General features: G+C 40.8%; 1 protein-coding gene across 1 annotated transcript in view; it reads right to left on the bottom strand.

The window, feature by feature from the left end:
* LOC117558983 overlaps positions 1-12,612 on the bottom strand; it is a 30,938-nt gene extending 18,326 nt beyond the window's left edge. The window contains exons 1-3 of the mRNA XM_034235558.1: positions 11,959-12,612; positions 8,619-8,843; positions 2,342-2,500 (exon numbers count right to left, since the gene is read on the bottom strand). Coding sequence (XP_034091449.1) covers positions 2,342-2,500; positions 8,619-8,843; positions 11,959-12,489 — 915 coding nt within the window. The 5' untranslated portion in view covers positions 12,490-12,612. The remainder of the gene's footprint in view (positions 1-2,341; positions 2,501-8,618; positions 8,844-11,958) is intronic.
* Between the last annotated feature and the right edge of the window lie 1,489 nt (positions 12,613-14,101).

Raw genomic sequence — 14,101 nt, 5'->3', positions numbered from 1 at the left:
CTGCAGTGTCACTTCTGAAGCTATTATGTCTTACGGTACGTCCACACGGCTCCGTTGCTCGCTTCGAAAGTTGAGAAAATAACTTTTCAAGCGTCGACGGAAGCGCCAGCCAATCAAATCATATGCCAGTACAAGCTCTAGCCAATCAAATCATATGCCAGTACAAGCTCTAGCCAATCAAACCGCGTGCCAGTACAAGCTCTAGACAATCAAATCATATGCCAGTACAAGCTCTATAGCCAATCAAATCACATGCAAGTACAAGCTCTATAGCCAATCAAACCGCGTGCAAGTACAAGCTCTAGCCAATCAAATCACATGCCAGTACAAGCTCTAGCCAATCAAATCACATGCCAGTACAAGCTCTATAGCCAATCAAATCACATGCAAGTACAAGCTCTAGCCAATCAAATCATATGCCAGTACAAGCTCTAGCCAATCAAATCATATGCCAGTACAAGCTCTATAGCCAATCAAATCACATGCAAGTACAAGCTCGAAAGCCAATCAAATCACATGCCAGTACAAGCTCTATAGCCAATCAAATCACATGCAAGTACAAGCTCTAGCCAATCAAATCATATGCCAGTACAAGCTCTAGCCAATCAAATCACATGCCAGTACAAGCTCTAGCCAATCAAATCACATGCCAGTACAAGCTCTAGCCAATCAAATCATATGCCAGTACAAGCTCGAAAGCCAATCAAATCACATGCCAGTACAAGCTCTAGCCAATCAAATCATATGCCAGTACAAGCTCTAGCCAATCAAATCATATGCCAGTACAAGCTCTAGCCAATCAAATCATATGCCAGTACAAGCTCGAAAGCCAATCAAATCACATGCCAGTACAAGCTCTAGCCAATCAAACCGCGTGCTTGTGTGTCCTGGGCGGGAGATTAATGTGATTGGTTGTTGGTCCACGCCAGACACGCCCACCGGCAAGCTTCAATGCGATGCTGCCGTGTGGACGCTCCGTTATAGCAAGTGTAAAGACATATTCTTACTAGATATTAGACAAATATACTTTGTAAGATTTCGAGTTTTTGTAGTGCTTACTTTCAACTAATTTTACATCTTGTTTTGTGTCTAACTTGGGTCACGTTTTGAATTTCAGAATCAATAAACAGATTGACTTATCATCCCGTACAAAAACCCTCATCATTCTTCATCACTCTGCACATTGAAGCACACTAGGTGAAGTAGTATACTCTCTTAATGTAATAAAGTGTATGGTGTCTTCCCATTTCGCCCCTTCCTAATTCGGTCCTAAATTATTCCCATCTCGCCCCTTTCCCATCTCGCCCCTTTCTTATCTCGACCCTTTCCCATCTGGCCCCTTTCCCATCTCGCCCCTTTCCCATCTCGACCCTTTCCCATCTCGACCCTTTCCCATCTCGCCCCTTTCCCATCTCGACCCTTTCCCATCTCGACCCTTTCCCATCTCGCCCCTTTCCCATCTCGCCCCTTTCCCATCTCGACCCTTTCCCGTCTCGCCCCTTTCCCGTCTCGCCCCTTTCCCGTCTCGACCCTTTCCCGTCTCGACCCTTTCCCGTCTCGACCCTTTCTCGACCCTTTCCCGTCTCGACCCTTTCCCGTCTCGACCCTTTTCCGTCTCGACCCTTTTCCGTCTCGACCCTTTCCCGTCTCGCCCCTTTCCCATCTCGCCCCTTTCCCATCTCGACCCTTTCCCATCTCGCCCCTTTCCCATCTCGCCCCTTTCCCCCCTTCTCCATTTCGCCCCTTCCCAATTCGGCCCTAAATTATTCCCATCTCGACCCTTTCCCGTCTCTACCCTTTCCCGTCTCGACCCTTTCCCGTCTCGACCCTTTCCCATCTCGACCCTTTCCCATCTCGCCCCTTTCCCATCTCGCCCCTTTCCCATCTCGCCCCTTTTCCATCTCGACCCTTTCCCATCTCGCCCCTTTCCCATCTCGCCCCTTCTCCATTTCGCCCCTTCCCAATTCGGCCCTAAATTATTCCCATCTCGACCCTTTCCCATCTCGCCCCTTTCCCATCTCGCCCCTTTCCCATCTCGACCCTTTCCCATCTCGACCCTTTCCCATCTCGACCCTTTCCCATCTCGCCCCTTTCCCATCTCGCCCCTTTCCAATTCGCCCCTTTTTTACATTAGGCCACATAAGAAATTGTACTTGTTTTGCTTGGTCGTGGGTCTTAGGGTTAGGGTTATGGTTACGATTAGAGTTTATAGATCTAATGATGCATCCCATGAAGCATTGCAGGAAGTCTGTTGACGAATCAGAGGCTGTTGTTGGGGCTGCATGGGACAGGGGGCGAAAGGGGAAAGGGGCAAAATGGGAATAAACCAAAGTGTATTTACCTCTCTGGTTTTGTCCACCTCGGCCTGCAGCACTTGTTTAGCGACCTCCAGTTCTTGAGTTTTCTCCCTCAGCGCCTCGTTCTCCCACTGCAGCGCCGCCTCCTTCTTCTGCAGCGCCTCCAGCTCGCTGTACAGCCGCAGAGATACGCTCTTTGCAACCTGACAACAAAACCAGCACACAGTGGAGATTATGAGACGACGAGCACCTTGTTGGGAAAATCCTGAATGCACTCTTCCAATATCAGAGTAACATGATAACAAAGGTATCCCAACTGTAGCTGTGAACATGACAGGATGTGTGATTACCTAGAAGAGCATCAGGACTGTTTGAGGCAGATGATAGCTATGTGATTAACATGATGATTCAGCCTCTATGGAGAGAGACATCAAGCATGCTCATTTCTGACGTGGAGCTAATCTGAAGTAAACATTGAATACTGCTTTCTATTCCTCCATCTTGTGACGGTGTAACTCCCTCTCTTGGATATCAGCATGTGAAGGACACTGTTCAGGAACTAGTTGATGCTCTGTATGTGATGACTACTTCCATTCTGGAGAGGATCACAGATACATGGATCCTGAGGTTGAAGCTCAAGCCGGGGCCCAGGGATGTTTTTCTAACACCCCTCGAAACAGAATAACTTATTTTTGAGTCTTTTTGAGGAAGTTTTGAATCTCTAGTCTTGATGTCTGACTCGTCTCATTTCTCATAGTTTATCCTCTGTTTTTGCGCCTCTTATAGTCGTTTCCTTTGTGTCTTATTGGAGTTTCATTTTGAGTCTTATTTTGCCTTTTTGTAATGCGTGTTGTGTCTTTGTAACGTCTGGTCTCTCGTTTTGTGTCTAGTGTCGTTTTGCACCCTTTCAGCTCCTTCTGAGTCTCCTTTTGTCTCACGTTGTGCCCATTTCTAGCTATTATGCATCCTTTTTAGTGGTTTTGCACGGTGTCGCTTTGTCTTGCTTCTCATATTGCACCCCGTCATACCTGCTTTGTGTTTCTTTTGTGGCTCCTGGTTTTGCCTCTCGCTTTGTATATCTTTTACGATGTTTTCTGTTTCTTACGTCTGGTTTGCCGCCTCGTTCTAATCCTTTTGCATCTCTCTCTTTTGTTTTGCTTTGAGACTAGTTTGCTTCTCATTTTGTACCTCTTCATACCTTCTTTCTGGCCTCATTTTGCACATATTTTAAGTCATTTTGCCACTTTTTTGTATCTTGCTTTCTCCGTCTCTATTGGCATCGCTTTGTCAGGTCTTTGCTTCTCATTTTGAACTGTGTTTGTTCGTGGCCTTTTATCACTGCTTTTATATCTCCTCACTGAAGTTCTTTGATGCCTCTTACATAGTTGTTTGATCTACTTTCCTATAGAGATGTTAACAGTCACTTCAAACACACACTCCTGATCTCTGGCTCCAATCAGGCTAAAACTCCTGGCCCCCGAGTTCACCTCCATCCCAGAGCAGTAAAAGGCTTTACAAGGAAAAGCCTGTGACAGGAATTCACCATATGAGAGGGAGAGGCTGTTGGGAATCCTACACCACACACACACACACACACACACACACACACACACACACACACACACACACACACACACACACACACACACACACACACACACACACACACACACACACACACACACACACACACACACACACACACACACACACACACACACACACACACACACACACCATGTATACATCACTTCAGGGGACATTACATTGACTTACATGCATTTCCTGGAGACTTATCCTAACCTTAACCATAACCAACACATGCCTAACCCTAACCCTAACCAAGTCTTCACTCTAAAATGAATGATTCCCCTCATGGGGACCTCCATTTTGTCCCCTTAAGGGAGGCGAGTCCCCACACGTGACTGTGTAAACAGATTTAGGTCCCCACAAGTATAGTAATGCTAGGACACACACACACACACACACACACACACACACACACACACACACACACACACACACACACACACACACACACACACACACACACACACACACACACACACACACACAGAGCGGGCGTGATTCAGATTTCTCTTCTCGTCTTAGTTTCCTACTGAGGGAGAAAGCTCACCACATAATTACACCAGAGTGCGGCTCAAATAAAAACAGCATGCGTGATGAAGACATTTTGAACTAATGACGCTTCTGTGGCGGCAGGGGAGTGTTTCACGGCTCAGTGAGTCAGGCTGCTGTCGAATGCAGTCCGACGGGAATCGCAGTGATTCAGTCAAAAGCCAGACATTTTACCCTTCGTGGCCATTTTGCCTCTTTTCCGCCTCTTGCTGCTTTTTCTAAACGATTTGTTCCTTGATTTGCGTCGTCTTTTTCAGTCATTTTGCATCTTCTCATTTGCCTCCCTTTCTGGTGGTTCTGCATCTTGTGTTGTCCTCGTTTGAGTTTAGGTTTTTGAGTTTTGCGTCTCATTTTGCTTTTGTCTCATTTGAGTCCCCGTTTTGCATTTTATTACTTTTTACCATTTTTAACTAGTTTGCGTCCCTTTTCCAGTCAGTTTGCAACTTGTTTTTTATTCTCATCTGAGTGACATTTTTGCGCCTTTTTTCTAGATATTTTGTGTCAAATCTTCTGTGATTTTGCATCTTGTCTTTTGTCTCCTTTGAGTCTCGTTTTACGCCTTTTTTTAAATTATTTCTAGTTTTTTCACGTCGTGTTTTTTAGTCTTTGAGTCTTGTTTTGTCTTTTGCACTCATTTAATTTTAACCCCCTTTTTCCGTTTTGTGTCCCTTTGTTGTTTTGTTCATCTCGTTTTGTAGGGAGCTGTAGTGCAGCAGAAAGAGAATGAACAGTTTGTTTGCAGAGGTGGGAAGTAGTGGAGCACAAATACTTTGTTACTGTACTTAAGTACATTTTTCTGGTATCAGTACTTTACTCCACTACTTATTTTTCTGAGGACTTTTTACTTTGACTTCTTACATGTTGAACACAAATACCTGTACTTTCTACTTCTTACATGTTGAACACAAATACCTGTACTTTCTACTTCTTACATGTTGAACACAAATACCTGTACTTTCTACTTCTTACATGTTGAACACAAATACCTGTACTTTCTACTTCTTACATGTTGAACACAAATACCTGTACTTTCTACTTCTTACATGTTGAACTCAAATACCTGTACTTTCTACTTCTTACATGTTGAACACAAATACCTGTACTTTCTACTTCTTACATGTTGAACCCAAATACCTGTACTTTCTACTTCTTACATGTTGAACACAAATACCTGTACTTTCTACTTCTTACATGTTGAACTCAAATACCTGTACTTTCTACTTCTTACATGTTGAACACAAATACCTGTACTTTCTACTTCTTACATGTTGAACCCAAATACCTGTACTTTCTACTTCTTACATGTTGAACACAAATACCTGTACTTTCTACTTCTTACATGTTGAACTCAAATACCTGTACTTTCTACTTCTTACATGTTGAACACAAATACCTGTACTTTCTACTTCTTACATGTTGAACCCAAATACCTGTACTTTCTACTTCTTACATGTTGAACTCAAATACCTGTACTTTCTACTTCTCACATGTTGAACACAAATACCTGTACTTTCTACTTCTTACATGTTGAACACAAATACCTGTACTTTCTACTTCTTACATGTTGAACACAAATACCTGTACTTTCTACTTCTTACATGTTGAACACAAATACCTGTACTTTCTACTTCTTACATGTTGAACTCAAATACCTGTACTTTCTACTTCTTATATGTTGAACCCAAATACCTGTACTTTCTACTTCTTACATGTTGAACTCAAATACCTGTACTTTCTACTTCTTACATGTTGAACCCAAATACCTGTACTTTCTACTTCTCACATGTTGAACTCAAATACCTGTACTTTCTACTTCTCACATGTTGAACCCAAATACCTGTACTTTCTACTTCTTACATGTTCAACCCAAATATCTGTACTTTCTACTTCTTACATGTTGAACACAAATACCTGTACTTTCTACTTCTTACATGTTGAACACAAATACCTGTACTTTCTACTTCTTACATGTTGAACCCAAATACCTGTACTTTCTACTTCTCACATGTTGAACTCAAATACCTGTACTTTCTACTTCTTACATGTTGAACCCAAATACCTGTACTTTCTACTTCTTACATGTTGAACTCAAATACCTGTACTTTCTACTTCTTGCATGTTGAACACAAATACCTGAACTTTCTACTTCTTACATGTTGAACACAAATACCTGTACTTTCTACTTCTCACATGCTGAACACAAATACCTGTACTTTCTACTTCTTACATGTTGAACCCAAATACCTGTACTTTCTACTTCTCACATGTTGAACTCAAATACCTGTACTTTCTACTTCTCACATGTTGAACCCAAATACCTGTACTTTCTACTTCTTACATGTTGAACCCAAATACCTGTACTTTCTACTTCTTACATGTTGAACTCAAATACCTGTACTTTCTACTTCTTACATGTTGAACCCAAATACCTGTACTTTCTACTTCTTACATGTTGAACACAAATACCTGAACTTTCTACTTCTTACATGTTGAACTCAAATACCTGTACTTTCTACTTCTCACATGTTGAACTCAAATACCTGTACTTTCTACTTCTCACATGTTCAACCCAAATATCTGTACTTTCTACTTCTTACATGTTGAACACAAATACCTGTACTTTCTACTTCTTACATGTTGAACACAAATACCTGTACTTTCTACTTCTTACATGTTGAACCCAAATACCTGTACTTTCTACTTCTCACATGTTGAACTCAAATACCTGTACTTTCTACTTCTCACATGTTGAACCCAAATACCTGTACTTTCTACTTCTCACATGTTGAACCCAAATACCTGTACTTTCTACTTCTCACATGTTGAACCCAAATACCTGTACTTTCTACTTCTTACATGTTCAACCCAAATATCTGTACTTTCTACTTCTTACATGTTGAACACAAATACCTGTACTTTCTACTTCTTACATGTTGAACACAAATACCTGTACTTTCTACTTCTTACATGTTGAACCCAAATACCTGTACTTTCTACTTCTCACATGTTGAACTCAAATACCTGTACTTTCTACTTCTTACATGTTGAACCCAAATACCTGTACTTTCTACTTCTTACATGTTGAACTCAAATACCTGTACTTTCTACTTCTTGCATGTTGAACACAAATACCTGAACTTTCTACTTCTTACATGTTGAACACAAATACCTGTACTTTCTACTTCTTACATGTTGAACACAAATACCTGTACTTTCTACTTCTTACATGTTGAACACAAATACCTGAACTTTCTACTTCTTACATGTTGAACACAAATACCTGTACTTTCTACTTCTTACATGTTGAACACAAATACCTGTACTTTCTACTTCTTACATGTTGAACCCAAATACCTGTACTTTCTACTTCTTACATGTTGAACCCAAATACCTGTACTTTCTACTTCTCACATGTTGAACTCAAATACCTGTACTTTCTACTTCTCACATGTTGAACCCAAATACCTGTACTTTCTACTTCTTACATGTTGAACCCAAATACCTGTACTTTCTACTTCTTACATGTTGAACCCAAATACCTGTACTTTCTACTTCTCACATGCTGAACTCAAATACCTGTACTTTCTACTTCTTACATGTTGAACACAAATACCTGTACTTTCTACTTCTTACATGTTGAACACAAATACCTGAACTTTCTACTTCTTACATGTTGAACACAAATACCTGTACTTTCTACTTCTTACATGTTGAACACAAATACCTGTACTTTCTACTTCTTACATGTTGAACCCAAATACCTGTACTTTCTACTTCTTACATGTTGAACCCAAATACCTGTACTTTCTACTTCTCACATGTTGAACTCAAATACCTGTACTTTCTACTTCTCACATGTTGAACCCAAATACCTGTACTTTCTACTTCTTACATGTTGAACACAAATACCTGTACTTTCTACTTCTTACATGTTGAACACAAATACCTGTACTTTCTACTTCTTACATGTTGAACCCAAATACCTGTACTTTCTACTTCTTACATGTTGAACACAAATACCTGAACTTTCTACTTCTTACATGTTGAACTCAAATACCTGTACTTTCTACTTCTTACATGTTGAACACAAATACCTGTACTTTCTACTTCTCACATGTTGAACACAAATACCTGTACTTTCTACTTCTCACATGTTGAACACAAATACCTGTACTTTCTGACCTTGTTGTCGTGCTCCAGGCTGCGCACCAGCTCCCCGTCCGCCCCCCCGCTCTGGGCCACTCGTAGGCTGCGGCGCTCGGCCTTGCGGAGCCGGTACTGCAGGACGCGGCAGGTTTTGTTGCTTTGGTCCAGCTGCAGCTTCAGGTTCTGCAGCTGGTAAACCTCCTCCTCCTGGAACAGGTCGCGCATCTCCAGCATCTCACAGCGCAGCTCCTCCACCTCATCCTGCAACACAACAACAACAACAACAACACAACAACTGTCATTACTGCACACAAGACCTGAGGGAGAAAGAGGAAGAGTCAAGGCTTTTATTGTTATGTGTAGCTACAGTGTAGATATGAATCTGAGGTCACAGGCTCCTCCTCCAACAGTGAAACACAATAAAACTGATCAAATAGTGCAAGTAAATACAAATAAAATAGAATAGAAATAGTGCAAGGAGAGTCTATATGTATATATATATATATATATATATATATATATATATATATATATATATATATATATATATATATATATATAGTCTACTGAAGATAAAGGCATGGACAAGTTTTTCCAAATCCTGCTGTGACATTAGTCTTTTAATCCTAGAGATGTTCTTTAGGTGATAGTAGGCTGATTTAGTAACTGTTTTAATGTGACTGTTGAAACTCAGGTCAGAGTCCATGACTACACCTAGATTTCTGGCTTTATCTGTTGTTCTGAACATTGCAGACTGAAGCTCAGTGCTAACTTTTATACGTTCTGACTTGGCTCCAAAAACCATTACCTCAGTTTTATCTTTGTTTAATTGGAGAAAGTTCTGAGACATCCAGTCATTGATTTCTTCAATGCACTTACTCAGTGTTTGAATTGGAGCATAGTCTCCTGGTGAAATTGTTACGTAAATGTGTGTGTCATCTGCATAGCTATGGTAACTTATTTTGTTGTTCTTCATTATCTGAGCCAGTGGTAGCATGTAGATGTTAAAGAGAAGAGGCCCCAAGATGGAGCCTTGAGGTACCCCACATGTCATATGTGTCAACTCAGATGTGTATTTACTTATAGAAACAACGTTGTTTCTGTCCTTTAAGTAGGATTCAAACCAATTTAGAACTGTTTCCGAAAGTCCCACCCAGTTTTCCAGTCGGTCTAGTAATATGCTGTGGTCAACAGTGTCAAACGCAGCACTGAGATCTAATAATACTAACACTGAAGTTCTGCCACTGTCTGTGTTTAAGTGGATGTCATTAAAGACCTAAAGGAAGCCTTGTGGTTATTTGTTGCATCTCATTTTGCATCCCTCTTTCGAAATGTGATCTACTTTCTTGGAGTCTGTTTTGAATTTGTTCGGTGTCTTGTTTTGAGTCAAGTGTTGCTTGTTGGAGGAACTCTTCAGCCAACGTTGCCTCAACAGAGCAGGCAAAAATAATTGCAGACTCTTCACACCCTGGACACTTCCTGTTTGCTCTTCTGCCCTCCGGTAGACGCTACAGGTCAATTCAATCAAGGACAAACCGACTGAAAAACAGTTTTTACCCCAAAGCCATACGAGAACTGAACACCGTCAAACGCTGAACTGAACAGTTACAACTTCCAACTGCACTACTTTTTAATAGTTGTATTAACTTATTAGCTGATCGACATCAGAGATGCAAAATATCATCCCTGTGTTTTTTATATTGTAAACTGTATTTAAATAATGTGCGGGCATGATGTTGGTATGGATGTGTGAGCATATGTTTAATGTGTATATGTTTATATAGATATATATTTATTCGTTTTATGTGGAAATGCACTGCGAGGATTGCTTTTTAAAATGTCGTTGTACCTGGTGCGATGACAATAAAGGAATTATATTCTATTCTATTCTATTACCTTACACAGTCTCACGGCATTTCGTGTTATAGTCACGAAATGTATCTATTGATTCGTGTTCACCAACACGATTTCCCCCTTTTCTTCGTGTCACACAGAACGATTTTAAAAGCAATGTAAATAATAACAAATTAGAAGGAAAAACAGATTAAAAAAAATACAGATTTCAGTATTCTGAGTTTCTGAGCTCCATTTCTTTTCTTTTTCCTCACGGACGGCAACAAAACTCCGACATTATACAATTTAAAATAAAAGGGTTAGGCTTAGGGTAAGATATTGAGTAAGAACATGTTTTTATGAACCACACAGCTTCCGGTATTCCAAGACTCGACCGGACAAAAAGACGTGGTGCAGGCACGAAACACCAAGATAAATACATTGCTTTTAAAATCGTTCTGTGTGACACGAAAAAAAGGGGAAATCGTGTTGGTGAACACGAATCAATAGATTAAATTAATTTCGTGACTATAACACGAAATGCCCTTATTTTCTTCTGAGTTCTCGTCTAATTTGTTTGCCCTTTTGTTTTATTTTATGCCGCCCATTTTATGTCCTGTTCTGTATCTAATTTGGCATCCCATTTGGGTGGTTTTACGTCTCTTTTTGCGTCCCTTTGTGGTAACTGGATTCTTCATTCAAAGACCAATGGAGTCAAAATAGAGGAAGTTTTGCGTCTCATTTTGCATCCCTCTTTCGAAATGTGATCTACTTTCTTTGCGTCTGATTTGAATTTGTTTGGTGTCTCCTTTAGTGTCACATTTAGCTTTCCTTGCTTTTTGTTTTGCATTCGTGGTAGTTCATTGTTTCACTTTCTTCTCAATTTTCGTCTAATTTAGTGGCCATTCGTTGTCCTGTTCTGTGTCCTGTACTTCCTAATTGGGGGACTTTGTGTCTCATTTTGCGTCCTTTTTTGTAACTTGATCTAATTTCTTTGTGTCCGTTTGCGCCACATTTCGCTGACCTTGCTTGTTGTTTTGCATGCCTTTGTGCTAGTAGTTCATCGTCTCATTTTGTGTCCGTTTGTTGTCCTTTTTGCCGGTCATTTTGTGTCATGTTTCGAATCTCATTTGGCCTCCCAATTGAGTTTTGTTGTGTCTCATTTCCCTTTTGGAAATTAGATCTAATTTCTTGTGTCTGTTTGGTGGGAGTTTATAATTTCATTTTCTTCTTAACTTGAGGCTCATTCTTTCTAGTCTTTATGAGTTCTGTTTTGTGTCCATCTGTTGACTTGTTTTGGGTCTCATTTTGCATCCCTTTCTGACTGATTTGATTCAATATATTTATTTTGTATCCAACATTTATCCTGTTGTTAAAAGGTTGTTGCGTCATGTCCTTTAACCCTGCTGATGGTGTCAGAGACAAATACATACTTCATTGATTCGTCTTTTTAACACAATCATTGTCCATTTAAGTCAAAACTCTAAATACTTCTCCCACTTATATTTACGCAAACAGAATAAACACCTTAAATCAAACTCACCTTCAAATACTCGTTCTCTGATCTCAAATCCTCCACCTCGCGCACCAGATCCTCGGTGGTCTCCCCCATCATGAGATCCATAAAACCGCCCGGAGATTGGAGCATGCTGAGCGGCTGGGAGTCTCCCTTTACGCACGGGTTCCCGTCACTCCTACACAGATAAGCTCCTCTGTCGATCCAGCTTAATTCTCTGCTGGGAGACTCTTTACTGTTTCCCTCCGAGGGGCAAGAATCCGAGATCTCAGAGCTGCTGTCCGAGGAGGAGGAGAGTTTCCCGGACGCACAGCCGGAGTCTTTGCTCAGATCCTCCGAGGTGTTGGAGGCGTCTGACAGCTTCCTCTCTGTGGGGGAACCGGAGGACTCTTTCCCCTCTTTCCCTGGTCCTTTCCCCGGTCCTTTCCCCGGTCCTTTCCCCGGTGCTTTCCCCTCCTGAGAGCCACTGTGAGCTTCTCTGGAATAATCTTTCTTCTTCCTCTGCGCGTAAACCGGCTGCTGCGCCTTGGGTTGTTTCTGACTCCGGAGCGCAGACATCACGACTTTTTCTTCTTCTTCTTTTAAGTTATTCAGTTAAAAAAGATCATTATGGTTCCACAGCTCTATAAAAGGTGTTGAATCAGAAGCTTAAGCGTGACTGGAAGACATCCGACTGGTTGCTCTCCATCCTGAAGACTAAAACTTTCCCAAAATGCGCAGAGAGTCACCGGCAGTGTGGGAGTAACCTGGTTTTTTAATGACTTCCGGTCCCCAATTCCAAAATAAAACTGTCATTCACCCTGGATGACGTTGTCTAACTTCTTTATTGTTTTCACATTAAACCACATTTCCCACACTATTCTTCTTTGGTCCAAACTGTTTATTTTATAAGATAATAATAAGAAAAGAACAAATTATTTTCATTTCGTTTTCTAGAATTGGACCAATTTGAACGGAAACCAACAGGTTGATTGTTGACATATGGTAACTTAAAATTGAATTCTAGTAGCCTAGTATAATGTGTTCTATATGTGACGGTGTGGTGTGGTAAGAGTTTGTGTTGCCAACAACGCCACCTAAGGGAGTTTCACCCCCAGGAACTAACTATTGAACAACAAGACACACTCACTGCTGAAACTCCACACAATTTAGCACACAAAAAACTAAAACATGTCTCTGGCCCGTTATGTAAAACGAACCTGTGTTCCTTGTGGGTTAAATCTTTTATAATCGATAGTTAGTTCCTATAGGGTGAAACTCCCTTAGGTGGCGTTGTTGGCAACACAAACTCTTACCTACACCACACCGTCACATATATTTATAATGTTACAACTTAATCCCTAAATCCCTAAATATTGATTCTTTGTAAATCAGGGGTAATTGTTAAAAGGTCCAAAGCTGCCACCTTGTGGATTAATAATGGAACTACAGCTAAATACAAAACCCTCTGTAATGGTCTCACATGCAGAGCACACACACAGTGAAATGTGTTCTCTTAACCCAGTGGTTCTCAAAGTGGGGGGCGCACCCCCCCCCAGGGGGGCGCAGAGGCATGACAGGGGGGGCGCGAGAGACCAGGAGGAAAAATGTTTTTTATTATTATTAAAAATAAAAAATAAAAAAAATCATATTTTGAAAAAGTATTGATTCGAAAATAATACGATACAGTACTATTACGTCTGGGTCTCTGTGTTTCATTAAAGCTCGGCTCTGTGTGCGTGTGGAACGAGCCATTTTGTGTGCGTGCGCGCGAGAGAGAGAGAGCGCGCCGGAGATCGTTGTTGTTAGCTTCTGGTGCTAGCGAGCTACGCTAACAGATATAAGGAGTTTTTTCAACAACAAGGTGGAGGAGAGTCCTCTCCTGTCAGACTGAGGGACTCAGTGAACTAAAGGACTCTCTCAGTGTTATCTCAGTGGGTCTCAAATGTTTTGGTCACCATTAATGTAAACAATTATTTCCGAGGCACACGTTTATATGATCATTATAGTTATACAAAAATAAGAGAATACATTAAAAACAGCTATGAAATACTATATGACAGTAAAACAAGAATACAGTTTAAAAGGGGAGTGATTTGTAAAATATCCATAAAGAAAAAGTAAATCTGTGTACAGTTCTGTTTCAAATGGGTGTTGAGAGATGTATCCATAGATCTCTTCATTTTGCTCT

The sequence above is a fragment of the Gymnodraco acuticeps genome, unplaced genomic scaffold (assembly GCF_902827175.1).
Source record: "Gymnodraco acuticeps unplaced genomic scaffold, fGymAcu1.1, whole genome shotgun sequence".
NCBI classification, from domain to species: Eukaryota; Metazoa; Chordata; class Actinopteri; order Perciformes; family Bathydraconidae; genus Gymnodraco; species Gymnodraco acuticeps.
Note: the sequence above shows the minus strand (reverse complement) of the source record. Positions and strands in the feature narration are given on the sequence as shown.